Source organism: Pteronotus mesoamericanus, unplaced genomic scaffold (genome assembly GCF_021234165.1).
Source record: "Pteronotus mesoamericanus isolate MK-2021 breed Mesoamerican mustached bat unplaced genomic scaffold, CSHL_Meso_final contig_78, whole genome shotgun sequence".
Classification (NCBI taxonomy): Eukaryota; Metazoa; Chordata; class Mammalia; order Chiroptera; family Mormoopidae; genus Pteronotus; species Pteronotus mesoamericanus.
In genome coordinates this window covers 2,177,443-2,194,564 of record NW_026555258.1, presented here as the reverse complement: position 1 = coordinate 2,194,564, position 17,122 = coordinate 2,177,443, and the positions used below count along the sequence as shown (strand labels likewise).

The 17,122-nt window shown below is 66.2% G+C and overlaps 1 protein-coding gene across 1 annotated transcript; it reads right to left on the bottom strand.

Annotated features, from left to right (window-relative positions):
* Positions 1–70: 70 nt before the first annotated feature.
* On the bottom strand, positions 71–16,608 carry SNAPC4 (small nuclear RNA activating complex polypeptide 4). Its single transcript, XM_054584803.1, has 23 exons — positions 16,454–16,608; positions 15,547–15,593; positions 14,500–14,667; positions 14,265–14,390; positions 13,701–13,779; positions 13,370–13,451; positions 12,982–13,086; positions 12,826–12,898; positions 12,404–12,568; positions 9,679–9,826; positions 9,355–9,461; positions 9,099–9,193; positions 8,558–8,652; positions 7,829–7,908; positions 7,060–7,527; positions 6,450–6,533; positions 6,059–6,266; positions 5,523–5,593; positions 4,954–5,040; positions 4,171–4,198; positions 2,103–3,748; positions 739–862; positions 71–229 (listed from the first exon to the last, which is right to left on the bottom strand). The coding sequence occupies exons 1-22, from the start codon at positions 16,581–16,583 to the stop codon at positions 746–748; spliced, it is 4,209 nt and encodes a 1,402-aa protein (XP_054440778.1). The 5' UTR covers positions 16,584–16,608; the 3' UTR covers positions 71–229; positions 739–745.
* Between the last annotated feature and the right edge of the window lie 514 nt (positions 16,609–17,122).

The following is a 17,122-nucleotide window of genomic DNA, read 5'->3' as shown; positions in this document are numbered from 1 at the left end:
GGCCACAAGGGCCTGTGGCTTGCTTTTTAATTATCAAAAATAGGGCATTTATCAATTCTTTAAAATATTCCAGTTTGCACTTGGGGGACAAGCAGCTGAGCCCAGACAGTGTGGTCACTCCTGGCAGAGCCTCCTGGCCCCAGCAGCCGTCTCTTGCAGGGTGGGTGGCGGGCCTGCCCGTCCAGTAGGGTCCAGGCACCTGCGGCGGCCGCAGCAGCTCCGGGCAGTCCTGGAACGCAAGCACTGTGATAGCGGGGGTGCCCCGGCCCCAGGGTGGCACCATGGATGGGCCGAGCGCCGAGGGCGGGCAGCCCCTGGGGGCTCGCCTCTCCCTGCCCAGCCCTCCAGGACCCAGAGCCTCCGGCCCCTGGGGGCCTGGGTTTCGTGAGTTCAGACAGCGCGCGCGGAGGGCCTCCTCAGTGCCTGTGGCCTGACTGGGGGCCCCGCTGCAAAGAGCTGCGTGCCTGCCCCCATGGGCTCATGTTCACAGGGAGACTGCGTGGGGGTGGGAGGGGACAGGTGCCTCGGACAGACGGACACCGGGACGGGCAGTGGCTCCTCAGCAGTGGGGCCAGGGGCATTTCTGAAGAGCAGCCCACGGAGGAGGCAGGCAGGGAGAAAGGCACAGGGCAGAGAGGCAGCAGGGAGGCTATGCCCGGATCCCCCAGACCCTGGGCACACCCGCCGGGCATCAGCCACCTGCCGTGAGCCCCGGGGCGCTCAGCCGCCCCCGCTCACCTGCTGCTCACAGCAGCCTCCTCCGTTTCCGGGCGTGCCGGCTGTGCCTCGTCCTAAGCACGTCAAGGTCATCAGAGTCATCTGGGCAGGAGGGGGCAGAGCCCTCATCAGGGTCTGGGGCTCCCTGAAACAAAGTCCAGGGGAGGGAAGGACAAGTGACCCTCTGGCCAGGATGGGCAGGATTGGGGGGCAGCGAGGAGCAGAAAGGATTAGGCCTGGGGCCCGTGGCCACCACGCCCCCAGCCCCTGGGACAGGCAGTTCAGACACACTGAGGCCCCAGCAGCAGGGCCACCGCAGGCTGGGCCTGGTGATGCCACACTGGGACCGGCAGGCAGGGAGCGGGAGGGCCCCACACGGGCTCTGGCAGCCTGCTGACCTGTGCCTCCCCTGGGAACCCCCAGGTGCCAGCCCGTGTCCTGGTTTCCCCAGCCGGGTCAGCAGGACAGTGACCGAGGACATGGGGTGAGAGGGTGGGGAGCATGGGAGGCTGCACCCGGGGGACCGGAGTCCTCCCTTCCCCTCGGGCCCAGCTGCATCCCCGCTGCTCACAGCCCCTGGAACCCAGGTGAGGCCTCTCAGGAGGCAGGTGACACCCCAGCAGCCCAGGCTGGACTGAGCCTGTAGGGAGGGTGGCACAGACCCTGACCACAGCCCTGCCCCCCAGCCCAGGGCCATGGACGCCCCTGGTGGGGCACGGGAGGCCGCACCGGCTCCTGGGACACCACTGCGAGCCCCCTGGACAACCTCCCCGCTGGCAGAGTCTGAGGGGGCCCAGCTCTCCTGCTCAGCCCCAACGGGGATGGAGGTGGGGGTGGCCTTGCTGAGGACTCCGGGGGCCCATGGCCACCGGGGGACGCAAGGACTCCTTCCCCTCATCCTATCACCTTCCTCATGGGGACATGGCTTTGCCCCACAGCTGAGAGCCCTGCTGAGGTGGATGGAGCTGGAACCGGCACCTGAGGGGCTCAGCGTCCACAGAAGTGCAGGGCAGACGCGGGGCTCCCCAGGAGCAGGGTGTGTGTGCATGGGGGGCCTGAAGCCTGAGAGCAGGCTCCCCCTCAGAACCAGCCCGGGCCGGAGCCCAGGAGGGCAAGGGTCTCCCCGCGTCTGGAGCGAGGCTCCTCCCCCTCCGTCGCCACAGTGGCCCAGGGGGAGGCGCCTGCCGCACACAGCCAGGGCGCAGCCACAGCTGGGCGGCCCGCGGCCCCTCCCCCTCAGAAACCAGCCCGCCACTGGCCACCACTTCCACCTGCTCTGGTCCCCGGTCCCCGCCCCTCTGGGCAGGCCGCATGTGGCAGGGGTTGGGGGGGCCCTGCAGGGGACACAAGGACAAGGGGCAGGCACTGTGCCCCTGGCCACCTGCCTGGACAGGGGTCGTGGTCGCTGGTCCTGCCTTGGGGCTGTCGCCACCGAAGAGCTCCAGCTCCTCCAGGTCCTCGTCCTCGCTCTCTGCATCGGCCCCTGAGGCTGCCGACAACGTGGTGGGGACGCCGGGCGGGGGCAAGGTAGCCAGGAGTGCAGGGAGGGTGAAGGCGGCCAGGAAGCGGGCCTTGAGCAGCAGGTAGGCTGGGCTGTCCCGCAGCTGCCTCCGCACACGCCCCAGGGAGGCCTGCAGGGCCCCGGCCACTCCGCCAGACCCCAAGGAGGCGGCACTGCGTTCCAGGGTCTCCTTGTGCAACAGGAGGCCTGCCAGCGCCCGCAGGCTGCCCAGGGCTGGGGGCTGGTAGGGCAGCCTGCTGCCCAGGGGAGGCACGCACACCCCGCACTGTGCCCCCAGCCATTCCCGCACAGCCGTCTCACTCTCCTGGGAGAGGAGGCCTACGTCCGGGCCCCCCTTCTCAGGCCCAGGCTGGGCTGTGGGGGGTGTTGCCAAGCCCAGAGACGCCCTGGTCTCCCTGGGCTCCGACGGGAACACCAGCGTCCCCCCCGGGCCAGCACTGCAGTGCGGAGGCAGCTGGCCGGCGCAGGGCGGCTCTGCCACAGGGGCGTCATCCGGGCCTGCAGCCAGCGAGGCTGTCTCCCCAGCCACTCGGGCCTCTCCAGAGGAAGAGTGTCCCCCGGGAGCACGGGCCACGTCACGGCCCCCTTCAGCAGAGATTCTGGGCGGTGGGGGTGTGGGGAGGGTTGTGAGGTCTGTCCTGGAGGCAGGAGCTGATTCCCTGTCCGTGCTGGCAGGGCCCTGGCCTGCCTGAGTCTCGGTCAAGGAGGACGATGCAGCCACTGACAGCCCTTCGGGGTCAGAGGCCCCCGCTGGCCTGGGAAGGCCCACCACGGCTGGCACCGGCACGGGGAACAGCCCCTGGGCTGTGAGCACCCAGGTGACAGGCAGAGGGGTGCTGGCCGCCATCTGGGGCCCACCGCTGTGGGGGCCCAGAGCTGGCATCAGGCTGAGGGGCTGGACAGGCTGCTGGATGGGGCTGGGGGCTGCAGGGAGAAAGGGCAGTGCCTCGGGCAGGCCCTGCTTCCGGGACGCGGCAGGGGCCTGAGACTGTCCGAGGCCGCTCATGGGGACCAGGCTGGGGCCCAGGTCAGGGGCCCTGCAGGTGGCTGGGACCTTCGCAGCCACTAGGGAGACGGGGCCAGAGGCCAAGGGCTGCAGGGCCGGGGGCTCCTTGTCTGTGGGTGAGGCCCGGGAGCCCGAGGGACTTGGACCGGCCGCTGCAAGGGCCCCAGGCTCAGAGGGCGTGGAGCTGGAGACGGCCGGCACTGGGGCTGGGGGGCCCTGGGAGGCCAGCGGCAGAGGAGCCTGGAGGACCACAGGCGAGGAGACCAGCAGCTGGGGCGGGAGAACCACGGGGCCCCGGGCAGCCTTGGCGGCCCGGGCCTCCCGCAGCCGCTTCTCCCGAAGCAGCTCGGACACAGTCTTGGGCTTGGGCCGGGGACCGCACGGAGTGGGCGGGGGCGCCTGAGACGCGGACTCGGCCTGGCGGGCCTGCGGCCCATCGCTCCCCCGGTGGCCAGCGCTCTTCTTGGCAGTTTCTTGGGCTGGCCCGCTGCGCGAGAGGGAGCCTGAGGAAGGGGAGCACACACACGGGTGAGGACCGGGCGCAGGCCCTGACGCAGCTCCCACTTGCTCTCTGCTGGGGGCGTGGGGGGCCCGGCCTTCAGGCCCGGGGGGCTCGTCCTCCGCTGAACCTTGAACACCTTCAATCACTCCCCTGCTCCCACCCCAGCATCACCGCCTGGGACTCAGGCCCGATTCTGCGGCTGCGGGCGGACTGTGGCAGCTGGGCAGAGGCTCCGCCTCCCAGTCTGTGCTGGGGAGGCCTCAGGGCTCCCTCGCTGTGCTCACAGGTGGGAGCCCCAGGGACTGACCCCCACCCCAGCTCAGGCCAGCCAGGCGCTTGTCCCTCTAACGGGACTCCCCGCCGAGGACAGGCCCGGCCTCTCCCCACTAGACAAAACGGCCAAGGGAAAGGGAGAGGCAGTACCTGGGGGGTTCTGGGCACTTGAGGGGACCTGAAAAAGAAGGAAGAGGGTAAGCACCTCAGGGAGAGTCCAGGGGCCTGGGGTCCTTCACGCCACCGAGGCCACAGGTCGCCTCGTGCCTGGTGAGGGGCAAGGCCTGTGCTCCGCACCGCTGCTCATACAGCTCAGGCCACGGCCCAGCCTGCAAGCCCTCCCCGTCCACGCACCCGCCCCAGGGCCCCGGCCGCCCTTCGGAGGCAGCTCCACCTCAAGGCACCCCTGGGAGGGCTTGTCTAGGTGGGCCTGGGCTGGTCGGCAAGAGGCGGGGGCGGGAGGGCCCGGGGGCTCTGGAGCCTGGATGGGGCGCCATGGGCCGCCCTCAGTCCGCAGACCTTTCTGTCGTCTCTTCCAGGGCGACTGGGCCCAGGACACAGCCTTTTGTTGACAGACCCCACGGACTCGGCCGCCTGCGCCAAGTGCCCGGCCCAGTGGGGCTGCGCCGGAGCACCAGGGGTGGCAGGTAAGTGGGAGGAGCCCACGGCGGGAGCCTGGCGGCCCAGGCGTGGGCCCTGTCTCGGCCCCTGGACCTGTCTGCGAGTCATCGGGGCTCTAGGCCCCTGCGAAGAGAAGGGCAGGCCCCTCCTGAACCCGACCCCAGGGGCCCCAGCACCTCCTGTCCCAAGAGCGGGAGGTCCTTACCTCCTGGCCGGGCCAAAGCCACCTATACCCAGCGCTGCCTGGAGGACGGGAGGGGAGGGCGGCAGGAGCAGGCCGGGCCCGCGCCTGGCGCTCCCCTCACTTCTCACCTGGGCGCCGGCCTGGGCCCGGGCGGGCAGCCGGGCTCTCCTCTCTTGGATGACCTCCATGCAGCCGGCAGTGTCGATCTGGAATAGCTGAGGGCGTGAGGGGCACACATGGGACACACGCACGACACAACATGTGGCCGGAGGCCCTTCCCTGTCCCCCGCAGCTCCCAGGGCCAGGACGTCACAGGCATCTGCAGTGGGACTCGGGCCGGCCTTGAGCGCAGCACCTCTCAGGGGCGGGTCCGAGGCGCAGGCTGCAGCCCAGCGCAGCCCCTCCAGGCCGGCCCCCGGCTGCCTTCCTGCCCGATCCAGACCCTTGGGCACTGTCCCCACCGCCCGCCCCCCCGACCCTGCAGCGGCCAGGATGCCCTGGGCCTCCCTGGCCCCACCCATCCCAGGACCAAGGCCAGTGGATGGGGGCAGGGACGCTGCCACTGCAAGATGTTGGCCACTGAGGGACTGGTTTCAAAGCCCCCTAACCCCTGCAGGAAGCTGCACTTCAGGCCGATCCGCCCCCATCGGCCCAACTTAAGAGACACACAAGGGGGTGAGCCCAGGCAAAGACCCACCTGGATGAAGAGCGTGAACACTGGGGTGCTGGCCAGGTGGGCGTCCTGCAGCTGTGCCCGGATGCTGTCGGCTGGGGGACAGAGGCACGGGCGCAAGGTGGCCCCAATGACCACATCTCTCTCCCGGAGGCCCGAGAGCCCCGGCAGCCGCGGGCCGGGCAGGGAGCCCCAAAGAACCCGAAGTCCAGCTGCTACCAAGTTTCACCCAGGCGGCCGGAGCCAGAGGCAGGCTGGCGCTGGACGGCCCTCAGCTTGGCCTTTGGCTGGGGACAGTCCCTCTCGAGCGCGGGCGCTCACGCGCCTCGGCCAGTGCTCCAAACCTGGCCTTGCACGCCTGTGCGCGCAGGCAGGCGGGCCTGCTGAGGCCTGAGGGTCCGCTCGCGTCCCAAACGGACCGCTGGGCACTGAGCAGGACAGCAGGGGCTAAACCCCCTGCCATGGACACCCTTCCAGGGAGACGAACACAACTTGGTCGGCCCATGCGCTCCCCCGCCTCTCCCCGCCCCCCAGTCGGCTCCTGGAGCCGCGGGCAGTACCTTGCGTGGGCACCGTGGGCCTCCGGGCAGCACAGGGCAGGGTGATGTCGCCCACCCACGGGCTCACGGCCGCCAGCAGCCGGCGCTCCAGGAGCCTCCGCTGCAGGGCGTGTCCGCGGGGCCGCGCTCGGGGCCTGGCTGCGCCGCTTCCACCAGGGCCGGTGCCCCAGGGCGGGCCCAGCCGGCACGGCTGCTTCCGTTCCCGCGCCTCCTTCTGTGGGGTAAGGCGCCTGAGCCCCATCCTCCCTGACCGCCCCCACCGCCCGCGTGTTGGAGGGAGCGTGCCAGACCAGGGCGGGAGAGGGGGCTGGGTGGTAGCAGCAGTGTGTGCACCGCGTGCGCGGTCAGGGCGGAGGGTGTGGTGGGTGGACGGACACAGGAGAGCCCTTACGAGTGTCCGGCACCGCGTGGCCGTGCTGGTCCTGAGCACCTGCAGCATGGTCTGCAGAGGCACCTTTAGCAGACGCCTCCCGCCCTGAGAAAAGAGAGCAGGGCTGCAGGGCGCGAGCCGGGCCTGTGCAGACACCCCCGCCCAGACCCCAGACCCCGGCCCCCAGACCCCAGAGCCGGCACTGGTTTTTGAGACGCCCTGAAGCCAGGCCTCGGGTGGCGCCGCCCCCGCACGGGCACACATGTGATGGCCCAGTGGGGCCTGAGTCGGGGCAGACACAGGACACAGGCCAGGAGGAGGCCCCTGCTCAGCAGGGGGATGCCTTGGAAACAGCACTGGGTCTAAGCACCCTCAGCAGCTCCCCCATGCAGCCCTCACAGCAAACAAGCCGGGGGCATTGAGGCCGCGGCTTCTGAGTGAGGCTGCTGCCCTGGGCCCCGTGACACGGACCAGGAGCAAACGTTCAAAGAGCAAGGGGGGGGTGCGGCCCCACACCCGGGGACGTGCTGGCATGAGACCGGGCCGGCCACTGTGCTGAGCGCCGGCCTCGGGGACTGCCGAGCAGCGGTGTCCAACCCCCCAGTGCAGGGTGCCTCGGGGCCATGCCTACCTCGTCTGCCGGCCCCTCTGGGCTTGCGGGGTCAGTGTCTGCACAGAGTGGGGGCCCGACGTCTCTCAGGCCATTGGTGCTGTGGGTCCCGGAGGGGGCCTGTGCCTGGCCCGCCTGCTCCGCTTCCCTGCCCCTACCTCGGGCCACATCAGATGTCTCGAGAGGGCTGGGCGAGGCAGCCAAGCGTCCCGGGCGGCCCCCTGATCCTGTGACCCTTGGCCCACAGGCGTTCTGCCTGGCGGGAACCCACAGGTCCATGTCCGGCACAACGTGCGGTGCTGACGGCAGCGCCTGGCCGTCCTCCTGGGCGTCTGTGGCTTCTGGCTCCGAGTCCCCGCTGTCCTTGCTGTCCCCGCTGCCCCCGCTGTCCTCGCTGCTGCTGTCCCCACTGCTGCTGTCCCCACTGCTGGAGCTCCACCGCACACTGCGAAGGCGCCGCCGCCTCCTTCTGCCCTGACCCTGCCTCTTCTGGGGGGAAAGGGCTGCTTGAGGCCTCAGCGGCCTGGGGCTTGGCCACGGGGCACAAGGCCGCGGTGGCGGTCGCCCCTGGACAGGGCTTGGCCGCGCTGAGCAGGAGGCACGCTCTCCCGCCGGCTCGGGGTGCGGGGGGCAGCTGCCCGCAGGCCCATCTCCCCGCCCCAGCTGCCTGGAGGGACGCCCTCTCCTCTCCACCCCGCCTGCACCCCTCACCCCACCCGCGGAGGCCGGCCCCACGGCACAGGGGCAGGGCCTCAACAGACATGCAGTGGGGCGGGGGGCGGGGGCTCACCCTGACCATGACTTTCCACTTGCTCAGACACTGGGAGCCTGTCCGGTGGGGGAGTTCAGAGGCTATTTTGGCCCAGTGACCTACAAAGCAAAACAGCATGGGCGCCACTTCACCCCCTCCGAGGGCACGAGCCCTCCGGCCTGGAGAAGGGCTCCTCTCCGAGAAGCGAACTGCCGCCTTCTGCCGAAGACGCGCTCCGCTCCCTCGGGTGGGGCTCCTGCTCGCCCTCACGCTGCTCCCGCATCCGAGGAGCCTCAGCATCAGGTTAAAAAGAGCTGTGTCCATGCAATCAACGGAATGATTCAACATAAAAAGCAGCCTTGTGAACCCAAGGGTCACCAGTTCGATTCCCAGTCAGGGCCCAGGCCTGGGTTGCGGGCCAGGTCCCCAGTGGGGGGCGCACGAGAAGGCACCACACATTGATGTTCCTCTCCCTCTCCTTCTCCCTCCCTCCCCCTCTAAAAAATAAGTAAACAAAAAGCAGCCTCTCCCAGAAAAGCACCCTGCACCGGGAGCCGGGCCGTACACACCAGCCGAGGGCTGCCAGCCCCGGGCCGGGCAAGGTCAGTGACCTCGCCTCCCTTCTTTCCCTCCGCCTCTGAGTCTTCTCTGCGGAGCACGGATTAGTTTGCACGACGGGAAAGCCGCTGCCACCGGCCCAGGTGCCAGCACCTGGAGGAGGGTGGTGCTGGGGGGCAGCCCCGTGTGGCCGCACCCGCACCAACTTACCGACACCGTATTTCTCTATTAACTCGATCAACTTCTCCTCCTCTTTAGAATTCCACCGTCCCTTTTTCAAGCTGAAATGTAACTTTCGGAGATATCTAAAAATGGCATGAAAACAAATGAACATTTTATTGATTGCTTTCTTTTAGAAAAAGAGATTGGCTTGTGGTACTTATTGATGCTTCATCGGTTGATTCATGAATGTGCCCTGACCAGGTATTGAACCCACAATCTTAGCGTGTGGGGGACAAGCCTAACGACTGAGCCACCCAGCCAGGGCTCAGACGTGCGTTTTAGGTGCTGGGATGGCCTTCCCCTTCTGTCCTGGCTTTCTGAGATGTGACATCGAAAACCCAGGCAACCGCTCAAAAACGCAGATACACTGGACTTTGAAAGACGACACATGGGCTGCCCCCCAGCGCCACCCTCCTCGGGTGCTGGCACCTGGGCCGACGGCGGCGGTTCTCCCGTCATGCAAACCAGTCCGCGCTCCGCAGAGAAGACTCAGAGGCGGAGGCCGAGGGAAGGAGGGGACGTGACTCACCGGTCCCGACACTGGGCGTCGCTCCTCCCCGGCACCTCTTCCCGGATTTTAAACCAGTCCTGCTCCCCGTACTTGGCAACCGCCTGAAGCAGCTTCTGCAGGAAGGGACACAGAGACAGGTGAACCTCTGCGGCAGCCGCAGCCTCCCACCCTCAACTCAGTCTGCGTAAGAAGGGGACATCACGGGCCCAGCGGCCGCTCCAGGCGTCCAGGTGCACTTCCGAGGGGACGGCTCCCCCGGGTCCCCCGCACCTACCGCGTCTTCCTCTGGGGTCCAGAGGCCCTTCTTGAGGCTGGGGTCCAGGCTCTTGGTCCAGCGGTAGGTGAGCTGCATGGAGTCTCTCCCTTCCATGTAGTAGACGACTGAGGGCAGAAGGGCCTCGTGAACGCGGCCCCGCCCGGCTCGCCTGGAGGAGCAGCCCTGACCACGGAGGGCAGCGGCGGGCCCACGGCCGACGGGCCCTCCCTTCTTCCTCCGGCCTCTGCCGCCCTGCTCAGGAGCGGCCTCGGGCACCCGTTCTCCTGGGGCAGGGGCTCAGGCCGAGGGCGCCGGGACATGCCCAGGGGCTGGCAGACTCACTTCTGCGGTAGGGGATGTGGCTGCCCACGCGCATCTCCTGCACCAGCTGGGTCAGCATGCGGTCCTCCTCCTCCGTCCACTCCCTGCGCTTCAGGGCCTTGCTGTGCTGCTGGTACTTCTGCAGGCACTGGAAGGCGCTGCGGCTGGTCTTCCAAAACCAAAGCAAACGCTATTACTGGGTGCTCACCCGCGCCCAGGGGGCGTCCAGGGCACAGCCGGGGCAGAGGCGCACGCAGACAACGCTCTCTGTGCAGTGATGGGGACAGCGAGAGCGCCCCCTGACGGAGCGGCATTCACAGAAAAGAAGTCGCTCAGAAGATGTCACGGTAACACTTCGTTTATGTGACACCAAAACGACATAGACTCAGACACTCGAGGAAGCGCCCTACTCTCCCATGCCTGGCGCACACATGCCTCACAGGCGGGTGGCCCGCATGGCGGCCCCAGCTCGGGCGCGGGGTCTCCGCAGGCGGGCTGGGCAGTGCAGAGGCACGGGGCGGGGGGCCAACCTGTGCAAGCCACTCGCTGCAACGGGGCTGCCTCCTCATATCCGACCCCAGAGGCACGGGCCGTGAGAGCAAGAGCCAACCCGCTGGACTCCACCACAAGATCAGAGAAGCAGGAGACCACCCACGGACCGGGAGGAAACCTTCACGAAGGACGTGTCTGGTAAAGGGCCGCTATCCAAAAGTCATGAGAATCATAAAACTCTGACTAGAAAATGGGCTTTAGACCTCAGACACCTTGTGAGAGAAGATGTGTGGTGGCAAGCGAACATATGACAGGCTCCACGTCACATCACTAGGGACGTGCAAATTAAAACAACGGGCCACCGCCGCCCACCGATCGGAACAGCCCACCCGCAGGGCACTGCCTCACACGGGGCGCAGCAGCATGTCCTCCCAGCCCGGCCCCTGGGGGTGCAGGTGGGGCAGCTGCTGCGGAAGACAGTTGGGTGGCTTCTGACAAAACCGAACATGCTCCAGCCACGCAATCCAGCCATGTGCTCCATGGCATTTACCCAAAGGAAGTGGAAACATATCCACACGAAAACCTCCGCAGGATGGGTGTTGTGGATTTGGGCATAGCTGACAAACCCCGAAGCCCCCGAGACACCCCGCAAGTGGGTGATGGATGACAAATGGGGTCCATCCAGCCAGCGGAATGTTACTCGGCCCCAGAGAGACCCGAGCTGTCAGCCACGAAGAGACCCCGAGGCCCTGAAGTGCACATGACTTAGTGACAGAAGCCACACTGACCAGGCCCCCCAAGTGTGGCTCCAATTACGTGACGTCCTGGAAAGGGCCAAGCTGCAGAGCCAGTGAGGAGATTGGGGGTGGGCACGGGGGTGAACGACTGGGGCTCAGGGGGTGCTAGTGCAGCGGAAGGACCCTGTGTGAGGCTGGGATAGCGGACATGCGTCATCAGACATTTGTCCAAAGGCACAGGACACGCAACACCAACCATGACTGCAATGTCAACTCGGGTTACGATGACATGTCAGTGTGGGTCCATCCTTGGTTTAAAAACAAAACAGCCCGGGCTGGTGGGGCTCAGTGGACCGAGCACTGGCTCATGAACCAAAGGGTCGCTGGTTTGATTCCCGTCCAGGGCACAGGCCTGGGTTGCAGGCCAGATCCCCAGGAGGGGGCGCGCGAGAGGCAGCCACACATGGATGTTTCTCTCCCTCTTCCTCTCTCCCTTCCTCTTTTTCTGGGAATAAATAAAACCTTAAAGCTTTTAAAAATAAAACTAACAAAATAAAGACATAAAATGACTTTTAAAAAAGCATAATTTACGAAGTTAATAAAAGGATAAAGTTACATGTACCCAACCGCAAGGAGAATGTGCCCCTTCGCTACGGTCACGTCGGTTCTAGCTAAGTCATCCCAGTACAACGCTGAGAACTGAATAGCCCCCGGGATCCAAACTCAATGGCGTGGCAGACACACCGGCCGCTGGGCTCCGGGCGCCTCTGGACGCTGAGAGCAGGGCGTGCGCACACCCACAGGCGGCCTGGCGAGGTCACCTGCGTGTGCTGCGGCCCTGTGCCTGGCCACAGAAGTGACAGACAAAGAAACAGATTTTACAGGTCATGATCTCAGGTCTCAGGTCAGTAAAATTCAAACTGAAGAACAAGAAAAAGAGCCCAAGAAACCGAACTACCTAAAGATGAGAAAACATATTCCTATGTGAGCTTAGATCCAAACAGGAGATGAATCTGAACTTAGAAATTTTATAAAAAGTACTTTTCCCGCCAAGCTATGGTCAGAGGAGCGGCCTCAAATGCCTGTGCTGTTTTAAAGACGGAGGCTGAGAATTTAGTTCTCACCTTAGGGAAAGAGAACAAGAAAAGAACCCAAAAGAAACTAGACGACGTACTCTCACGTCCCCTGAAATAAACTCCGAGCTCGATGGGCGCAGCGGGAAGGGCGGGGACAGGAAGGGGGGAGGCCAGGCGCACTACCGCTGGCCTTGAGGGCGCCTGAGGCGCAAGTGTGTTCTGGGGGTGGGGTGTCTTGGGGTCTGAGAGGCGTGGCGGGGTCACCCTGCCTGAGGGCCACACCCTCGAAAGCAGCCAGACAAGATTTATAGGCTCCAAGCAACAAGCCCCGGCCGTGCCGTGAGCCGCAGCCCGTGAAGAGCCCAGAGCCGGCGGCTCCTGGCCACCGAGCCCACACCACCCTGTGGCCACCGCCCCGCGTGCCGGATGCCCGGTCCTCACCCCCAGCTCCTCGGCGATCCTCTGCCAGTGCAGGTGGCCGTGCTTGGCCGCGATGGCCTTCAGCCGGTCCACCTCCTGCCCGGTCCACTCCTGCTTGTTGATGCTGGGGTGCTCCCAGTTCTGCCAGAACTTCCGGATCTCCTCGGCGCTGCGGCCGCCCTCGAACTGCGCAGAGAGCGCCAGCCTGTGGGAGCGGCCGGCAGCAGGCACGCGCGGAGGGCAGGGGCTCCATCCCAGCACCAGGACTTCCGCAGCCAGACACGCAGGCGGGGCTCTGAGAGCCAGACCCCCCGGGCCGCCGCCCCCCGGCAGAGGCCTCGCGGCAGCGGGGAGGCCCATGGGGCAGCTGCCCGGCGCTGGACCCGCGCCTGCCTGCAGGGGTCACGGCGGCTCTGGGGGCCGTGGAGCACGCCCCGACTCACGTTAATGTTGGAGATCTTCTCCCAGTCGTGGCTGTCCAGCCTGCTTCCCAGCAAGACCTCCTCCGGGAGCTGGCTGTGGAGGCGAGGGCCCATGTCAGGCCACCCTTCTTGGCCTAACCGCGCCCCCCGCCCCTGCATCTCTGGTTCCCGGCTCACTTGATGTCCTGGATCTCCTTCTCTGCCTCCCGCGTCTGCTTCTCCAGGACCTGCCTCTCCGCCTCGCTCGTCACCCGGCCTTGTTTCTGGTGCAGGTACTCGAGCCTGTGGGTGGGGCAGAGGCGCCGGGGTCACCTGCAGGGGCTCTGGGGCCCGCAGGCCTCCCTGCAGATGCCGAGCCCACCCAGGGTGGGTTACCCCCCAGCACAGCGGCAGGGCATCGACCGGGAGGGAGGAGCCTGGCTCAGAGCCCAGCCCCTAAACGAGCTCACGTCTCCGAGCGGCCTCAGCCTCCTCGGGACAGTTCAGGGACAGGCCCCCCTGCTGCAGCAGGGGACCCGGCAGGAAAGGGGATGCCCTGAGCCTGTGGCCTGGGTGCCAGACTCACTTCAGGAACTTGGGCTGAAGCAGGCGCTGCAGGCGGTCGCTCGCCACCGACTTCCTGAGCAAGGCCTTCTCCCAGCTCTTCCCTGGGGACAGACAATGGCTCGGTGGTGCGCGTGTGGGCCAGCTTCCCAGGACCCTCGCTCGCCATGAGCTCCGACTTTCAGGCAAAGTCAGGGGAAACGGAGGGCAAGCAACCCGCCCAGGCCCACCAGGACCGCATCCAGAGTGGGGGGTCCCGTCTCAGCGGCCGCGGCTCAGGAGGGGGCGGTGGGGACCAACACGTGCCTGGGGAGAGCAGCGAGGGGGCCCGCGGTGCCGAGCTCAGCCCTTACATTTGGTCACCAGGAGCTCCGCGAAGCTCTTGACGCCCTGGGCAGCCTTCTCCCGTGCGTCCTCGTTGGCAGGAGGCCCCTGTCCGAGAGCGCAGCGTCACAACGCTGTGGGACAGGGCCACGTGTGCTCACCCGAGGGTCCAGCATGGATTCAGGGCCCCTGCCCCTCAGTCTCCTCGAGCGGTCTGGCTGCGTGCAAGGCCTGGCCCTGGACACCTGGGCCCGGAGCGGCTGCTGGGCACCACCCAACTGGCAGAGGGGCTGGCGCAGCGGGGAGGGCAGCCGCTAGCAACAGCAGGCCCCACACCACCAGGGCCCGGCAGTGCCACCAAGCTGCCACACCCCCTCTGGAAGATATGTCCCCACATCCCGGGGCTCCTCCGTGGAGCATGGGGCGGCCAGCCCCATCCCAAGGGAGAACTCGACTCTCACCGCAGGGTCCGGGAGGGGCTCAGTTTTCGGGTGTGGGAAAATATTACCCCGAAGGCTGAGGGAGGCCCTGCCAGCCACAGCAGGCCGCAGGGACGCGAGCCCTCCCCAGAGCCTGGCTGCCTCGCGACTCACCACTCCAGTGACCCTGTCCTTGAAGTAGGGCTTCAGGAAGTGCCCGATGTACAGGTTCAGGGGCAGGCTCTTGCCGTCCTTCACCTTGGGGCCTTTGGATCCTGCCAGGTCCCACATGACTTCCTCCTGGGGACACAAGAGGCCCCTGAGGACCAGGCAGACTCTCCTTGCGGAGAAGGGACCCGGTCCTGGGAGGCCTGGGCATGGGATTCCTGGGGGCCAGACCCTGTCCTACCTGCTGCTCCCGGTTCTGGGCCAGCAGCAGGCTGACCTCTGCCAGCTTCTCTTGGATGACCTCCTGGTAGACCATGTTCAGCTGCAGGCAGGTCTCTGGGTCTTCGGGGAGCACCTTCTCTTTGGGGTCATCCTCGTCGTTGCTGGCTTCGCCCCACCTTTCTTCTTCCTGGTCACAAGTGACAGGCTGCAGGTGAGGACACGGGGCACACAGGTGCTCCCCCGTCCTCGGGCCCTGGCGGTGGGACCAGCCTCAAGGCCCACATCATGGCCGCTGGACCAGCGAGACCCCCCGATGCAGAATTCCACGGAGCACACTGCACCCGGTCCCTCACCAAAAATGCAAGAAACTCAATTTCTAGGAATTGGGGTTGGGGAGGAAATGAGTAGTTTCACTCTTCGCAACAGGCATTTCTGTAAAACTTGGATTCTGACTGGCTTGTGGGACTTCCTTCCCTGGCAGGTACCAGGCAGCTGCAGCGCACGCAACCCTGGAAGGCGGAGGTGATCCGCACCTATCGGAAGGCCGGGCTCCACAGAGCTTCGGGCAGCCACAGCAGGGCACCTGCCAGCTCCTGCAGGCGGGAGGCGGCGCAGCCCCCACTGACGGGGCAAAGGGACAAAAGCGATCCCCGGGGACTCTCTCCAATTCCAGGAAATCACAAAGCCATCAAAGGACAGTTAACAGTCACCGGCCTGAGTGACTTCCGGCCAAGCATTGTCCCGGGCACGACATACGGACGGGGAATCCGAGGCTCGGAGCCGAGGGTAGCCTCTGCCTGCCCCCTGAGGGTGATGTCACTCTGAGCGAAACGCAAGCTCGGGCAAGCTCGGCGGGATGAACGCCAGCCTATCGACTGGTTACTTGCAGAGACAACTTAGTCTTGACAGTAACTGCTTCGACGTGTCATTTTTAACAATAAACACGTGCGACTTTCACACCACAAGGACACTGAGACAAGTTCAAAGCACAGCGCCTGCCCGCCGGCCCGCTGGAAGGGTGGTGGGTCTGCCTCCCAGGGCACAGCCGGCTCAGGCCAGTAGTTACCGAGACTGGTGGACCAGCAGCGTCCGAGTCCTCATCGGGCAGCGAATCTGTGGGAACAAGCAGACTGTTGTGACCGCAATAGAAAGAGGTGGCTGGTGAGGGGACAGCAGAGGCACCGAGGTGCTGACCAGCAGGTGCAGCACACGGCCCCTCTGCTGGGCAGGTGCAGACGAGGGAGGGGCCAAAGACGGCAGGGTGGGACTTGCATGGCTGGACCTTCCCTCCCCGGCAGCGTCCAGGGGCCGAGCACCATGCACTGACCAGGCAGGCGCGTAATGGACCGAGGGCAGGGTCAGTGAGGAAGAGAGACAGAGGCCTCACATGAAGCGCCCCAGGCCCGCAGAAGACAGAGACTGCAGGGACAAGCCGGGGAGGAGACAGAGGTGGAGGCCCTGGCATGACCGGACACTGTGAGACGTTTGGCTCAGAGCTGAGCCCGGGGCCGACGAGGCGTGGGAAGACTGCGGGGCCCCGGGCGGCAGGCAGGCCTCTAGCAGGGGCTGCGTGAGGGGCACTCAGGCCCCGGGGCAGCACGGAGGGTGGCGGGGGGTGGGCAGAACATGAGACTTAACAGCAGGGACCCAGGGAGAGGGCATTTGGACGAGCCCAGGGAAAAGAGCTGGGGGCGGGGGCGGCGCAGCCTGGGGAGTGTGCAGGCCTGCGGGTGGCAGACAAGCCGAGCTCTGGTGTCCGTCCCCGGACGGCACAACACTGCGGCCCGCCACGGGCCGGGGCGCTTGGACATCCAGCAGGGCCCAGGCTGGTGAAGGAGGGGCCCCAGGAAACCGCCCGTGGGGTAAAGGTGGCCCGGTCCCAACAGCAGCAGAGCACATCACGCGGCCGACAGACGCTGGGAGCAGAGCGGCTACTCTACACACCGGAGGAGGCCGTGTGCCCGGGAGCTTACCTGCGCCTGAATCTGAGTCCAGGCTTGATTCGGAGACCTCCATGTTGAGACTTGAGGAGCTGGGATCCAAAATCCTTTCCAGCTCCTCGATCTCCTGTGTTATTTTCTCTCTTTCTGCGTCTACGTCCATGGCTTCTGCCTGCCTCCAAAACACGAGAGTTCAGAAACCACGGTGTGTGGGAACCCTGTTTCCTCAGAGGTGCTGACCTGCAGGGGACAGCAAGAGCCAGACCAGTGCAGGTACTCAGCTCCTCAAGGCCTGGCCAGGGCACCTGGGGCTGAGCGGTGTCACCGTCCATGCCCCACAGACTCCGCTCTTCGCCCTCAGATGCTGAATCCAGCTGCACGGGTCTGGCCAGCTGGGGAAGCTGCACCCATCCACGTGGGGGAGAGGGGATGGACATCAACACAGCCCAACTGCCTGGTGCCTTCCCACAAGCATGCCACCAGAGCTGGTCACCCAGCGCAGAAAGGGCAGGAAGTGGCGGCAATCAGGGGAACAAGGACGAAGCCATGGGCCACAGCTGGACGCACAACCAGTGTCAGGCGCTCGGCACCGACAGCGGGGGCTGGAGCCTGAGGGTAGGGCTCGCTGTGGGCTCTGCGGGTCCCCAGCACCCAGAAGGGCGCCTGTCGCGACTGACACTGAGCGGACGCCTGCGGAGGGAC

What these genes read in the sequence shown, in the direction of transcription:
- SNAPC4 (XM_054584803.1), bottom strand. Translation starts at nt 16,583, where the DNA reads ATGGACGTAGACGCAGAAAGAGAGAAAATAACACAGGAGATCGAGGAG. An exon ending in GGACTCAGATTCAGGCGCAG is followed by an intron (nt 15,594 to 16,453) that starts GTAAGCTCCCGG and finishes TTGTTCCCACAG; the next exon opens with ATTCGCTGCCCGATGAGGAC. An exon ending in GCCCACGGTGCCCACGCAAG is followed by an intron (nt 5,594 to 6,058) that starts GTACTGCCCGCG and finishes TCTGTCCCCCAG; the next exon opens with CCGACAGCATCCGGGCACAG.